Consider the following 14,643-nt stretch of genomic DNA (forward strand, 5'->3'; position numbering starts at 1 on the left):
ATACTATGTGCATGGTGATGTAAATACTATGTACATGGTGACGTAAATACTATGTGCATGGTGACATAAATACTGTTCATGGTGACGTAAACACTATGTGCATGGTGACGTAAATACTATGTGCATGGTGACGTAAATACTATGTGCATTGTGACGTAAATACTATGTGCATGTTGATGTAAATACTATGTGCATGGTGACGTGAATACTATGTTCATGGTGACGTAAATACTATGTGCATGGTGACGTAAATACTACGTGCATGGTGACGTGAATACTGTGTGCATGGGGACGTAAATACTATGTGCATGGTGACGTAAATACTATGTGCATGGTGACGTAAATACTACGTGCATGGTGACGTAAACACTATGTGCATGGTGACGTAAATACTATGTGCATGGTGACGTAAATACTATGTGCATTGTGACGTAAATACTATGTGCATGGTGATGTAAATACTATGTGCATGGTGACGTGAATACTATGTTCATGGTGACGTAAATACTATGTGCATGGTGACATAAATACTATGTGCATGGTGACATAAATACTGTTCATGGTGACGTAAATACTATGTACATGGTGATGTAAATACTATGTGCATGGTGACGTAAATACTATGTGCATGGTGACATAAATACTGTTCATGGTGACGTAAATACTATGTGCATGGTGACGTAAATACTATGTGCATTGTGACGTAAATACTATGTGCATGGTGACATAAATACTGTTCATGGTGACGTAAATACTATGTGCATGGTGATGTAAATACTATGTACATGGTGACGTAAATACTATGTGCATGGTGACATAAATACTGTTCATGGTGACGTAAACACTATGTGCATGGTGACGTAAATACTATGTGCATGGTGACGTAAATACTATGTGCATTGTGACGGTGCATGTTGACGTAAATACATGTGCATGGTGACGTGAATACTATGTTCATGGTGACGTAAATACTATGTGCATGGTGACGTAAATACTATGCATGGTGACGTGAATACTGTGTGCATGGGGACGTAAATACTATGTGCATGGTGATGTACTATGTGCATGACGTAAATACTGTGCATGGTGACGGTGCATGGTGACGTAAATACTATGTGCATGGTGACGTAAATACTATGGTGACGTAAATACTATGTGCATGGTGATACTATGTGCATGGTGACGTAAATACTATGTGCATGGTGACGTAAATACTATGTGCATGGTGACGTAAATACTACGTGCATGGTGACGTAAATACCATGTGCATGGTGATATGAACACTACGTTCATGGTGACGTAAATATTATGTGCATTGTGACGTGAATACTGTGTGGATGATTTTGGAAATACAATTGCGCAGCAATCCAAAATGAAGTGAAAACCTTAAAGGAGATAAGACATTTTTTTACATTTTTCTGCTCGCAATTAGTTACCGTTAGGGGTCTGACGGCGGTCACCAGGCAGATAATATATTTCACCCACAACTTGTCTTTGCAACGTTTGAACTCGTCACCAGCAGAGTGTACGGGAGATGATTCACCCCGAGCGTCAGTCTCGTGAAACTAGTAGTGAGTGAGTGGGTTTAGTTTTACGCCGCACTCAGCAATATTCCAGCTATATGGCGGCGGTCTGTAAATAATCGAGTCTGGACCAGACAATCCAGTGATCAACAGCATGAGCATCGATCTGCGCAACTGGGAACCGATGACATGTGTCAACCAAGCCAGCGAGCCTGACCACCCGATCCCGTTAGTCGCCTCTTACGACAGGCATGGGTTACTGAAGGTTTATTCCAACCCGGACCTTCACGGGTCCGTGAAGCTAGTAAATGACTTACACCCTACTAGTGTGACATGCAGCTATCACTGGGGCCAAAGGGGTCAGTCGGTTGTATTTTCCTTCCCTTCAAAGTATTCATACATGATTACTTACAATCTGATTGTATCATATATACCACCTACAACATAGACACACTCACGTGAAAACAGGTACAACGACACAAAACACCCACAAGTCAAAACATGTACATCAGAATGATGCTGAAGTTCTTTTGGTCTGAAGAGTCTGTGTTTTCAACAAAATAGGACATCATTATTGTCATTTCCTTATTTCTGTCAAATTTCATACAAGGACTTGTGAAATGGCAACTATATGCATAACAAACGTTTATCATTCTCTAGAATATACCTGTTAGATATAGGTAGACATATATGCATCTTGTCACGTTTACATTCTGATATGTATATACATGGAGGGTATCTGGGAAGTCGGACACCAGGTGCTCTCAGTTGACAGTAGTTTCTGATGCTTTTACTCGGCAAAGGTCCTTTGGGTTTTCGAAGCCAGGTGTCATTAACATCTATGGTATGCTGATTTTCTATTTAAGGTTTGTTAATCAACATCTGGGATAAATCTGACACAGCCACGTAACTGTCATCAGCTGACAGTGGGGCCTGCTTCTGTTCCTCAGGTGGTTGGGGTGGTTGAGGTGGCTGAGGTGGTTGAAGTGGCTGAGGTGGTTGGAGCGGCTGAGGTGGTTGAAGTGGCTGAGGTGGTTGAATTGGCTGAGGTGGTTGGAAGTGGCTGAGGTGGTTGGAGCGGCTGAGGTGGTTGGAGCGGCTGAGGTGGTTGGAGCGGGCTGAGGTGGTTGAATTGGCTGAGGTGGTTGGAGCGGCTGAGGTGGTTGGAGCGGCTGAGGTGGCTGAAGGGGCTGAGGTGGTTGAATTGGCTGAGGTGGTTGAATTGGCTGAAGTGGCTGAGGTGGCTGAATTGGCTGAGGTGGTTGAAGTGGATGAGGTGACTGAAGTTTGACAATAGAGATGTAAGGGCCGTCAGTAGAATTATTTTCACGAGGAGGTTTGGGAGATTTGTTGTGATTTTCAGATGCGTCTCGAGGGTGTAATGTGTCAAAAGGGACATACGGGCCATCAGTGGAGTGACTTTCGCGACGACCTGTAGATTCGTCTGGAGGCTGAATTTCTTCAAGATGGATAAATGGGCCATCATTGGAAGGACTTCCACTTGGTAGTTGGTGGGTTAAGTTATGTCCTCGAGGAAAAGTATTCACCTCATCAGACTGAAACTGATTGAAGGATGCATCACCAGAAGAGGGAGCTGGTGACTGATGAGAGAGAGGGTGAGAGTTGGGGGCTGATAGGAAATCTGTCTGGGATGAGACATAGGAGCTGTAGGTTGGCGGTGGGGTCTCCAACTTCTGGTCATCAGGAGATCGAGGTGGTTCGTATGGAGGAGGAGGGCTTGATGCTGAGTCCTGCCCTGAAGAATGTGAAGCATCACAAGATGGCCTTCCCAACATAAGTGACAGTTTGTCCCTCGTAATGTAATCTGTGCCAGGTTCCGGTCTGGTGGATTCGGAGTTGCCTGACAGAGCCAGTTTCGAATAGCTGTCCACCAGGGTGGATGATGGATCAGCTTTATTCTTCATTGATGTCTTGGCCTTGTCACTGTCTCTGTCTGAACATGAAGTGTCGCCAAGCTCACGTAGAGGCCTCACAATCTCCGATGCAAGTTGGGCAGTTTCTACATTTGGCCTCGGCTTCTCAGACGTGTCAGTTCCCAGGGTTGTTGGATGGGTCACTTCACCTTCACGATCCACTGTGTTTTCTTTGTTAGCTGTGCTCTTTTCAATAGATGATGGATATTTTGGCTGAATTCCCTTTTTCAAAATATTATCATTAGTTTCCATGGTAACAGTTTCCCTGATGACATGTTCCTCATTCTTGTCGACCTGCAAAGAAATGGCTTATCGTTTTCACCAAACGGCATTTTTTCAGTCAACAAATGTAATATGTCACGGTCATAAACAGAAGATAATTGTCTTCAATAAAATTGTCTTGTTTTGGACTGTCAATCGAAAACAATATTCTGCTCGGATGTTATCATGCAACATTAACTGGTTGCAATAGATATTGATTCCCACTGTACAGCTGGCATGTCTCACTCTTAAACAGTGATGACACCAGGTGTTCGCCGGAAGACACCCTGACTGTACTCTTAGTTAAAGTCATCTTAGGAAATAAATCTTCTGCAGTATCTCTGGATTTTAAACACGTTGTTCTTGTAGTTTCATTCTTGATTTTACCAACTTACCCCCGTTAATGTTGGCAGCTTAATATCCAAACGCATACCTCTGTAGGTCCTCTGCAGTTTCCTAGTAGAAGTATATGGAGATGATGAATGTCAGCTACAGGACATGTGTGTTTTACGTCACTGTCATGAATGTCATTGGGCGGTGGGGTAGTCTAGTGGTTAAAGCGCTCTCTATTCCCGCCGAAGACGGGTTCGATTCCCTATATGGGTACAATGTGTGAAGCCCATTTCTGGTGTTCCCAGCCCTGATATTGCTGGAATATTGCTAACAGCGGCGTAAAACTGAACTCACTCATGAATGAATGTCATGAGAGAATGGAATGTTTCTCCAAAGACGATAACTACTGTCTGATAATATGACAGTCAGTTCTTTGGTCTGAGGATAAACACAAATGTCTGCTGGGAATACACTGTTACGGCTTTACCCATCCTACAATGATCATATTTTGTCTGCTGTTAAATGTGACGAACTTCCGTCGTATTATTATTATAAATCTACACTGAAGCATGTGACACCAACTGAAGATCTGTTTGGAACATTCCTATGAGAGAACCTGACCTCCCACCATGGCGTGTCTGTAATTGTTCCAGATCACTACTCCTGAGACAAGAGAGGTACCTGACTAGGTAAGTCCTTCTACAAGGAAACTGGACCTCCATAGTCAGTGACGTGCCTTGTCCCGGGAAGATGGTACTGGCGTCATTACCCTTGTCAATGTCACTTACCGTATGCAGCAGACGACAAATGATACAAGTGCAACGCAGCCGAATACTCCACCCATGGATATGCCTGCAATCTGGCTCGATGTTAAAACTGTGAAAGATATTCTAAGATATACAATTGTTTCACAAAGAATTCTTTGCTACTTATTCAGGTTTCCTTCGCAAGTAATTTTGTTTGTATGAAAAATTCAGTCATGCTTGAAGCTCCATTATTTACGGTTCGCGGCCATGTAGCTTGGAAGTCACTTTGGGCAGCCTTCGTTAAACAAACAAACAAACAAATAAACACCTTACACAGGCCCGGGATCTGTTCTCGAAATCCACGCGGGATGATGACAGCATGTTTGGAGCTGGACATTATTTATGGCACACTCTTAGCGGGGACAAAAAGATGTGCACCAACATAGCCTTTTTACACCGCAATGTTTACACTGTCTTGGCGTCAGCTTTGCCGTCAGAAGGATGCCTTCCATGAACCCTTCAAAGAGTTATCTCCCAAAACTTAGACCTCCAAAACTTAGACCTCCATATGTTAGACAGCCAAAACTTAGACACTAAAGAAGGGGATTAATTCAGACAACACCCATGGCTGAAATAGAACAGTACTAATTAGTGTTCCCTGCTGAGTAGACCTAGCTTGTAAATAAATAAAACAATTGAAACTGTAAAGTATGTGTAAATGAAGGACATTTAGAAGTGGGATGCATAAGAAAAGCAAGATTTATGGATGTCAACTTCATAACACGACGTTTCGGAGTGTATGCTTACTCCTTCATCACCTGGACTCTCACCTGATGATTTTGTGTACAAATCATTTATTCTCAAGCAACATTTTCAAAATGTTATGACTATGGCTGCTATATAATTCTACATTGTGAACATTATATGTACAACAGGAATCAGTTCTGTTCCAAACTTTTAGATCTTTTTCATGTCAATGTATCTGTACAAATAGAATAACTGCCAGAAGATGAAGGTGGAGGTGAAATACTGGTTACTGAACACATAGATGAAATGTCGTGGAGATGTATGATTGTCCTACATTGTGAATATCTGTATTCCATGGTATCCTCACTCTAGTGTGTATTTTAGATCCTACCTTGCCTTTGCTCTGTACATGTGGGTACCCGGTACACCTACACAAGCTACTTGGCTCTGACCTATTCAAGTTCACGAGCCTAATATAAGAACTATATGAACGTCACATCTAGATAATATTGCAATCATCATTGCTGTAATGTTTACCACCTTAAGCCTTCATGCCATCTTCACCCGTGAATGTCCGGGTTAGAATTGGTCTTCAGTAACCCATGCTTGTCGTAAGAGGCGACTAACGGGATCGGATGGTCAGGCTCGCTGACTTGATTAACACATGTCATCGGTCCCCAATTGCGCAGATCGATGCTCATGCTGTTGATCACTTGATTGTCTGGTGAGGTGAGGTGAGGTGAGGTGAAAGTGGGTTTAACGTCTTGCTTGAGAATATTTCACTTATATGACGACGTGCATGCGTGTGTATGTGTATGTGCGGCTGCTTGTACTAGCCAAGACTTAAGCTGGTTTTATAGTGCTAGCCCACTGAGATAGCATGAATACCCAACTCAAACACATTATACTGACCGAGCCGACCAGTCCTTGTTGTACCCATTAATGCCGAGCGCCAGGCAGGGACCAACAAGTACCATATTTTAACGTCTTGTGGTATGACGCGGTCGGGGATCGAACCTGCGACCTTCCTCTCTCCGGGCGGACGCTCTAACCACTACGCCACGGAGGCGGTCGGATTGTCTGGTCCAGACTCGATTATTTACAGACCGCCGCCATATAGCTGGAATATTGCTGAGAGCGGCATAAAACTAAACTCCCTCCCTCACTCCTTATTATATGTAGATGGCTATCAGTGACTGAGTGTTGAGCCTAGAACGTATTACTTTCACCATTACAAGCCCCTGTGCATTTACCGACTTTATTCAGAGTGAAATATTGAATAACGTCTGCAGGAGAATAGAGCAAAACTGTTACTGGGCTATGGCCTCTTGTTTACTACCGGCTGGGCGAACCGTGAAACATATTTTATGAACGTGGATGAAATACATATATTCCTACAACTGAGAAATGCTGTCTGAAATTATATATTCAGTTAATTTTACTTATACATACAAGGAATATATATGTTATTAATCAAATGTCATATTCCTTACCACTGTTTACAACAACTTTGTAATGAGATATTCCTTACCACTGTTTACAACTTTGTAATGAGATATTCCTTACCACTGTTTACAACAACTTTGTAATGAGATATTCCTTACCACTGTTTACAACAACTTTGTAATGAGATAGTCCTTACCACTGTTTACAACAACTTTGTAATGAGATAGTCCTTACCACTGTTTACAAATCTGTAATGAGATGTTCCTTACCACTGTTTACAACTTTGTAATGAGATATTCCTTACCACTGTTTACAACTTTGTAATGAGATATTCCTTACCACTGTTTACAACAACTTTGTGATGAGATATTCCTTACCACTGTTTACAACAACTTTGTAATGAGATATTCCTTACCACTGAATACATCTTTGTAATGAGATATTCCTCACCACTGTTTACAACTTTGTAATGAGATATTCTTTACTACTGTTTACAACAACTTTGTAATGAGATATTCCTTACCACTGTTTACAACTTTGTAATGAGATATTCCTTACCACTGTTTACAACAACTTTGTAATGAGATATTCCTTACCACTGTTTACAACTTTGTAATGAGATATTCCTTACCACTGTTTACAACAACTTTGTAATGAGATATTCCTTACCACTGTTTACAACAACTTTGTAATGAGATAGTCCTTACCACTGTTTACAAATCTGTAATGAGATGTTCCTTACCACTGTTTACAACTTTGTAATGAGATATTCCTTACCACTGTTTACAACTTTGTAATGAGATATTCCTTACCACTGTTTACAACAACTTTGTGATGAGATATTCCTTACCACTGTTTACAACAACTTTGTAATGAGATATTCCTTACCACTGTTTACATCTTTGTAATGAGATATTCCTCACCACTGTTTACAACTTTGTAATGAGATATTCTTTACTACTGTTTACAACAACTTTGTAATGAGATATTCCTTACCACTGTTTACAACTTTGTAATGAGATATTCCTTACCACTGTTCACAACAACTTTGTAATGAGATATTCCTTACCACTGTTTACAACTTTGTAATGAGATGTTCCTTACCACTGTTTACAACAAGTTTGGTGATGGGGTCACTCTCTGGCCCCTCCCCTGTCCTGGACACCGCCCGGAGAGTCACCCTGTACTTCACTCCAGCTGACAGACCCTGGATCACATGGCTCTTCTCGGTGTTAGACACATTGACGATCACAGAAGGACCTAAAACACCAAAGATCATGCTAACAAGTAATCATCAGTGACTCACACTGTACAGAGACTGGCGTCTACATTTATCAACACGGACATACAAAATTACAAGGTGACGCTGAATTAAATATGATTCCTTGAAATGTTGTCGTACCCGCACATCCACCCTGGTTGTTGACCGTGCAGTGGGACACCATGTAGTAGCGGACATAGACGGGAATCTCGGCACATCCCAACCTCTGCCACTCCAAGCTCAAGGCGTTGTCCGGTTGGTGCCTGGAGAAGGTCACTCCTCGTGGTGACGGGGGCTCTGTGGATATGGTTAATGAACTATTCTTTCGTTTGTTACGTCTCAGGTCAAGGGATACACCTTCTGTGCTCACTGACACACGGAACCGGAACTTGTTAATTCCCTGAAAGCATCCCTAAAGGATTATAAAAGATGAAAGTATGGATTTGTTTACTGCCAAAGGACGCAATATTCTCGAGTATATCATTGCGGTCTGTTAATGAAATTAAGAGAGCCAACCATTGGTTGAAAGCATGAGTAAAGGTTACAGTGAACCACAACGAACCATGTTACAGAACCCGACCAACCTTTGCCTCTTGCGACCAGTTGTGCGCATTTTCTGATCCTTGGGGACGGTGGGATAGCCAAGTGGTTAAAGCGTTCGCTCGTCACGCCGAAGACACGGGTTCGATTCCCCGCATGGGTACAATGTGTGAAGCCCATTGCTGGTGTCCCCCCTGCCGTGATATTGCTGGAATATTGCTGAGCGCGGCGTAAAACTAAACTCACTCTGATCCTGGCGTGTCAGTTACACCAATGGTTGAAACACGCCGTTACTTTATTGAATGTTCTTACTGTGATTCCTGCGCCACACACAGGTATTCCACCTGATTCCACTGCTCACGTTCCCATTGGCTGTCTCCTTTTCCACTGATACCCCGACCATCTTGTTGTCAAGGTTACTATCTGGCACCTTCCATTCATACTGTCTGATATTAGGTGGAAAAGATAGCCAATGGATGCTATCCTGAAAAACATGAATATCGCGTTGAGGGCTTGTTGATTGATCACAGTAAATGTAACGGTCTTGTTCTGACACCCAGGACATCCTGAACGTTTATAACAATCGATATCCAACGTGCACGCTTTCCACTATGACCACGATCACGTGCACGTGCCTACGTCACCCATAACCACCATATTGAAACCGGACTGTGTGTACAATAGGAGTGGATACACTTTGCACGTTGCCTGATATAACATCTACTGATAGTGTAGACAGGTGTAGTAGTACTAAATCCGTACATGTCACCGTCCGCTATTACCTAGGAGTTACAAATGGTCTGATAGACAACTCCAGAGAATCCGTTGATACCGGAAGTGGCACCAATGAAGAAGGGTGAGTTGATTCCACTTTCGGAATCATATTCGACTGAAGACTCTGCCTTAAGCCAACATTATGCTTGATGTATACATTTTCAATTTTGAATAATGACCAATTGTTGCGTCAGTTTTTACATGCACGTTGAGAAAAGCCGATTTTCTGGGATGAGAATCAACTACAAGAACACACCCTCACAACAGTCAAGGGGAAGGATATAGCGACATCACTTGTGTGGGTCGGCAAGGATGTAAAGAGTGAGAAGATCCGTGTAAGGCAGGGATAGTGGTGGTGACCACTTCACAACCACCGACGACTGAGATACCGTTATACTCCACAACCAAATAAATATACAAAATATATAGACATTGTATCAATTATATAAAACGTCCTTTCACTATTACATCAGGGGTGGAAATAACTTTAAAATTACTAGTGTACTCCGGTACAGTGGCACATGTAAAATCACTTGCCCTGATAATTTTTCCACTATACCGTCCGTTTTCTTGTTGATTTTTTAAGCAAACAACATACATGACCATCAAACAATGTTGATTCACTGCCAACAAGATTGATGTATACTGTACCGCTAAGTGGCTGAGCTGACACTGAGTGAGTTCGCTAATCACGTCGTTAATTGGGTACCTTGGGGGTAGTAAATCAGTTCGCTATAGCCGTTAATTCGCTACTCACGAGTTCGTTATTCACATATAATTTCAATGATATTATAAGGACTGTTGACGGGACTTTTAAATTTGTTCGCTATATCCGTTTGTACACTATATCCGTGTTCGCTATAACCATGTTCTACTGTAATTAACATTGGAAAGTCAACTGGGCACGGTACAGTGTGATTTACAAATTTGCTTGCCCGACAGAAAAAAACACTGGACTCGGACGTCGGGCAATGGGTTATTTCCACCCCCGTACATTTATATGTAGCCATCACATTATTTAATTTGTTAGAGGACTGGGTATCATCTTGACATGCAAGACATGGTTGTAACTAGCAAGTCAATAGTCTGGTTCGGGTAACTGTAGTAGGATGTTCTGGTAACTGTAGTAGGATGTTCTAGTAACTGTAGTAGGATGTTCTGGTAACTGTAGTAGGATGTTCTGGTAACTGTAGTAGGATGTTCTGGTAACTGTTCATGGTAACTAAGGAACCGCCACCCCCGCCCCCAATAAAAAAAAAAAATATATAGAAAATATATATAAAAAAATAAATAAAATAAAAAGTAACCTAAAACAAAAATGGTAATTAAATAATACTATTCCTACCTCACATTTGGAGGCGATCTTGGACCCATTGCAGTAGTACAAGGTGTAACCTGTGACTCTCCCGTGGTGGGGGTCACGTGACCCTTGTGGAACCCCCCAGGTAATGTACAGGGTGGAGCTGTCGGCCTCTACCACGATTTCTGAGTGGAATGGCATTTCTGCAATAAAAACAACATGATTTGTACTGTGAAATTTCGAGTAAACAGGGCTATTGTGAGTGTTGTAAAACTTAGTAGGGTATGACACAGAATCGTCATCGAACCTATAGCCATTTCAGCAAGTTATACCCAAGGATGCTTGACCCGTAGGTGCCGTCCGAGGCGTGGGCCAATTCTAAAATTGATGACATCGTACTAACATTAATAGCACATGCACTGGGAAGTCTGTAAATGTGTCATACATGTCATACGGCAAATCTTCATAAACTGGATGCAACTTTTACATTTCAAAACTTTAAGCGTAGCTCAGAGCAATGCTAAAAGGAAAGAACTAATTGACCAAACAAAACAATGCACTGATCTCCTTATTCTCATGTCTGTATGATGATGAACTGATCTCCTTATTCTCACGTCTGTATGATGATGAACTGATCTCCTTATTCTCACGTCTGTATGATGATGAACTGATCTCCTTATTCTCATGTCTGTATGATGATGAACTGATCTCCTTATTCTCATGTCTGTATGATGATGAACTGATCTCCTGTATGATGATTATTCCTCATGTCTGTATGATGATGAACTGATCTCCTTATTCTCATGTCTGTATGATGATGAACTGATCTCCTTATTCTCATGTCTGTATGATGATGAACTGATCTCCTTATTCTCATGTCTGTATGATGATGAACTGATCTCCTTATTCTCATGTCTGTATGATGATGAACTGATCTCCTTATTCTCATGTCTGTATGATGATGAACTGATATCCTTATTCTCATGTCTGTATGGTGATGAACTGATCTCCTTATTCTCATGTCTGTATGATGATGAACTGATCTCCTTATTCTCATGTCTGTATGATGATGAACTGATCTCCTTATTCTCATGTCTGTATGATGATGAAGCCCTTAAGTCATTAAAGTGAGTGAATGTCTTTGTGTTGCCATGGGAAGCACATTTTTTTATTTTGTTGTTAAAACTGACGCAACAATTGGTCATTATGCAAATATAAAAACGCATACATCAACTATATGTTGACTTTGGGCAAAGAATTCCGGCCAATGCATTGATTTGGAAAGTTGTACAATAGCATCAATCTCGTCAATAAGTCTCCCAGACAAACCAGAGTTGACAGCATTAGCAAGGATTCGCACAAGGCATGGTGACGGACAGTCGGACATTGTTTCCACCTACTCCTCATGAAGGTTAACTAGTTTGTGTACCGGGAATCTATTCTTCTACGACTAAAGAATGGGTCCTGTAACTATGGAGGGCAACACTTTACTGCCGGTATTATCTGTTTCTATGGCAACATTTGTTATATTCTAATTTACTGATCCGCTGGGTTAAAACATACTTTGAAATATGTTTTCAATACAAGGCCTTTCATGTCATATACAGACCGAATACTAAAGTCGTAACAATAAAACAGGGAAACAAAAGCGATGATATTAAACCCACAAGAAATTCCAGTCAATGTATACATGTACACATGCGAACGCACGTGTATGTATCCGCACTTACTCGATAATATATAGAAAATATTCAGCCTTCATATATTAGGACTCTGGTGTCTTTCGACGAAGACAGGTGTCATATATACACATGGACAAACGTATCGCAACATGATCAGTATAGCATCAGTATATTACGATTAACCAAAACACCAATATCTTATCTTATAACTCATCCAATAACCTCGATTTAACGGACTATCCGGAAAATTGACTCTCGGGGAATAATTGAATATCAAATGTAAACGAAGAACCGTAAAAAAGAACGAAGAACCGTAGTATATTAACATCGGCAAGCATTAAATCATTTTGTAGTGCAGACAACTATAGTCGTATGACGTTTACAAGTGCGGCCAGTTTCAGGATTTGAGCCTACACATAACAATAGCCGAGCGTAATGTCAATAGCCGATGGATGACAACCACCACCTCTTGCAATAGTCCTCAGTGACGTCAGCATTCCGCATATCAATACCTTGCCATCTTTGAGCAGCTGTCAGATGACGAGGCCCCATATTTGCTTATCAACAAAGAAATCAACTGATTTTCCAAGTTATCGAGGCGTAAGAACAGTTTACTGAACTTGATATTTGCTTAATGACGGGTAAACGTATTGCACGTGAATCTCGCCATTGATTGTAGCACGTGCATATATAAAATCACTGTAAAATGCACCTGAACTGCGAAAATAATCATATAACCAAATCATAACTGTGATATGTATACATACGGGGATAAAGAATCACAGGTGTTGCGATATTTATTTCCATGTGTATATATGCAATAACAGTTGTTGCCTATACATGGCACATACTCACTGCTACAAGCAGGAATCACAATAGGTTTGGACTCTGCTGACACGCCCACTCGTGTTTCTCCTTTTAAGGTGATGCTATACTCCCGGTCACACCTGACCTTGAGGTCATACGATGTTGCTGACCCCTCCACCTTCATCGCCTTGCTAGTTCCATGATGTCTGTCTTCTTGCTTTATTGTGTACAGAGTTATCTCCCCATTGGACTCTTCAAAAGGTATTGGCTATTGTAAATAACAGAAAGTGGTTAGATGAGGTGAAGTGAAAACAATTCATTGAACACTGCTCGGAATGGCGGAACGTAACGTATCTAGAACATCATAATAATGAAAGGTCAGAGTTATCTCCCCATTGGGCGCACCAGGGACACTGTCAATACCTAATGAATGTTATAACAAGGCTGTATGTAAAAGTGTCTCGAAACCAAATAAATATGGATAATCGAAACTATTTCTTGCAGATATGTTTTGCTTGGGCGGTTTAATGTTTTTGTTGCTGTTTTGTTTGTTTGTTGTTTTACGCCGCACTCAGCAAAATCCCAGCTATATAGCGGCGGTCGGTAAATACTCGAGTCTGGACCAGTCAATCCTGTGGTCAACTGCATGAGCATCGATATACGTAAATGGGATGCGATGACATGTGTAGGTGTTTATCAAAAGTTTTTCTGTTGGTAGAGTCTGCACACAAAATTGGTGGGCTCGATCCCGTCACCTCGATAGCTTGGCGCTTTAGCCAGTTCGCCCACCACGCTCCCATGTGTTTATGTGTTTATGACGCTCATGAACATAGTTATGATGAACAAAGCTGTCTCAATTATCTCATGAATATCTGTAAAATAGGTCACTAGCTTGTAAAAAATAACTTTATCCCTAACGCAAGTCAAGCCTTGAAACAGTGTAAACATTGCCGAACAGACACGCATGGCGTCCCACACGACATATGTGATATGCTGAGAGTACTCACCCTCCAGTAGATCGTCGCAATGCACTGTGACGTCTCACAGTCGTTGTACACAAAGCTGCCTGTCTTCACTACAGGAACGCCGCTGGGTACTGTGGGTGGTGGAGTCAGTCAGTGAGTGAGTCAATGAGTGAGTGAGTGTATCGCTATCTACTGAGTGACTGAGTAAGCTATTGAGGTTGTGATATTTGAAAATTGTTTAATAACAAATATGATTTAAGTCACTGACCGTCTTCCAGTGTTTTTGCCGCTATGAAGGCCGGGTCGCTGTAAAAACCTGTAGTT

At 41.6% G+C, this 14,643-nt stretch overlaps 1 protein-coding gene across 1 annotated transcript; it reads right to left on the minus strand.

The window, feature by feature from the left end:
* Positions 1-1,808: 1,808 nt before the first annotated feature.
* On the minus strand, positions 1,809-14,442 carry LOC124286505. The gene is made up of 9 exons (XM_046722879.1): positions 14,362-14,442; positions 13,403-13,622; positions 10,911-11,068; positions 9,104-9,275; positions 8,393-8,548; positions 8,095-8,250; positions 4,840-4,927; positions 4,114-4,174; positions 1,809-3,751 (listed from the first exon to the last, which is right to left on the minus strand). Exons 2-9 carry the CDS (start codon positions 13,536-13,538, stop codon positions 2,399-2,401), a joined length of 2,280 nt encoding a protein of 759 aa, XP_046578835.1. The 5' UTR covers positions 13,539-13,622; positions 14,362-14,442; the 3' UTR covers positions 1,809-2,398.
* Between the last annotated feature and the right edge of the window lie 201 nt (positions 14,443-14,643).

The sequence above is a fragment of the Haliotis rubra genome, unplaced genomic scaffold, assembly GCF_003918875.1.
Source record: "Haliotis rubra isolate DU_JTF1 unplaced genomic scaffold, ASM391887v1 Scf385, whole genome shotgun sequence".
NCBI lineage: Eukaryota > Metazoa > Mollusca > Gastropoda > Lepetellida > Haliotidae > Haliotis > Haliotis rubra.

What these genes read in the sequence shown, in the direction of transcription:
- LOC124286505 (XM_046722879.1), bottom strand. Translation starts at nt 13,538, where the DNA reads ATGAAGGTGGAGGGGTCAGCAACATCGTATGACCTCAAGGTCAGGTGT. An exon ending in TGTGATTCCTGCTTGTAGCA is followed by an intron (nt 11,069 to 13,402) that starts GTGAGTATGTGC and finishes TTTTTATTGCAG; the next exon opens with AAATGCCATTCCACTCAGAA. An exon ending in CAACCAGGGTGGATGTGCGG is followed by an intron (nt 8,251 to 8,392) that starts GTACGACAACAT and finishes TTGGTGTTTTAG; the next exon opens with GTCCTTCTGTGATCGTCAAT.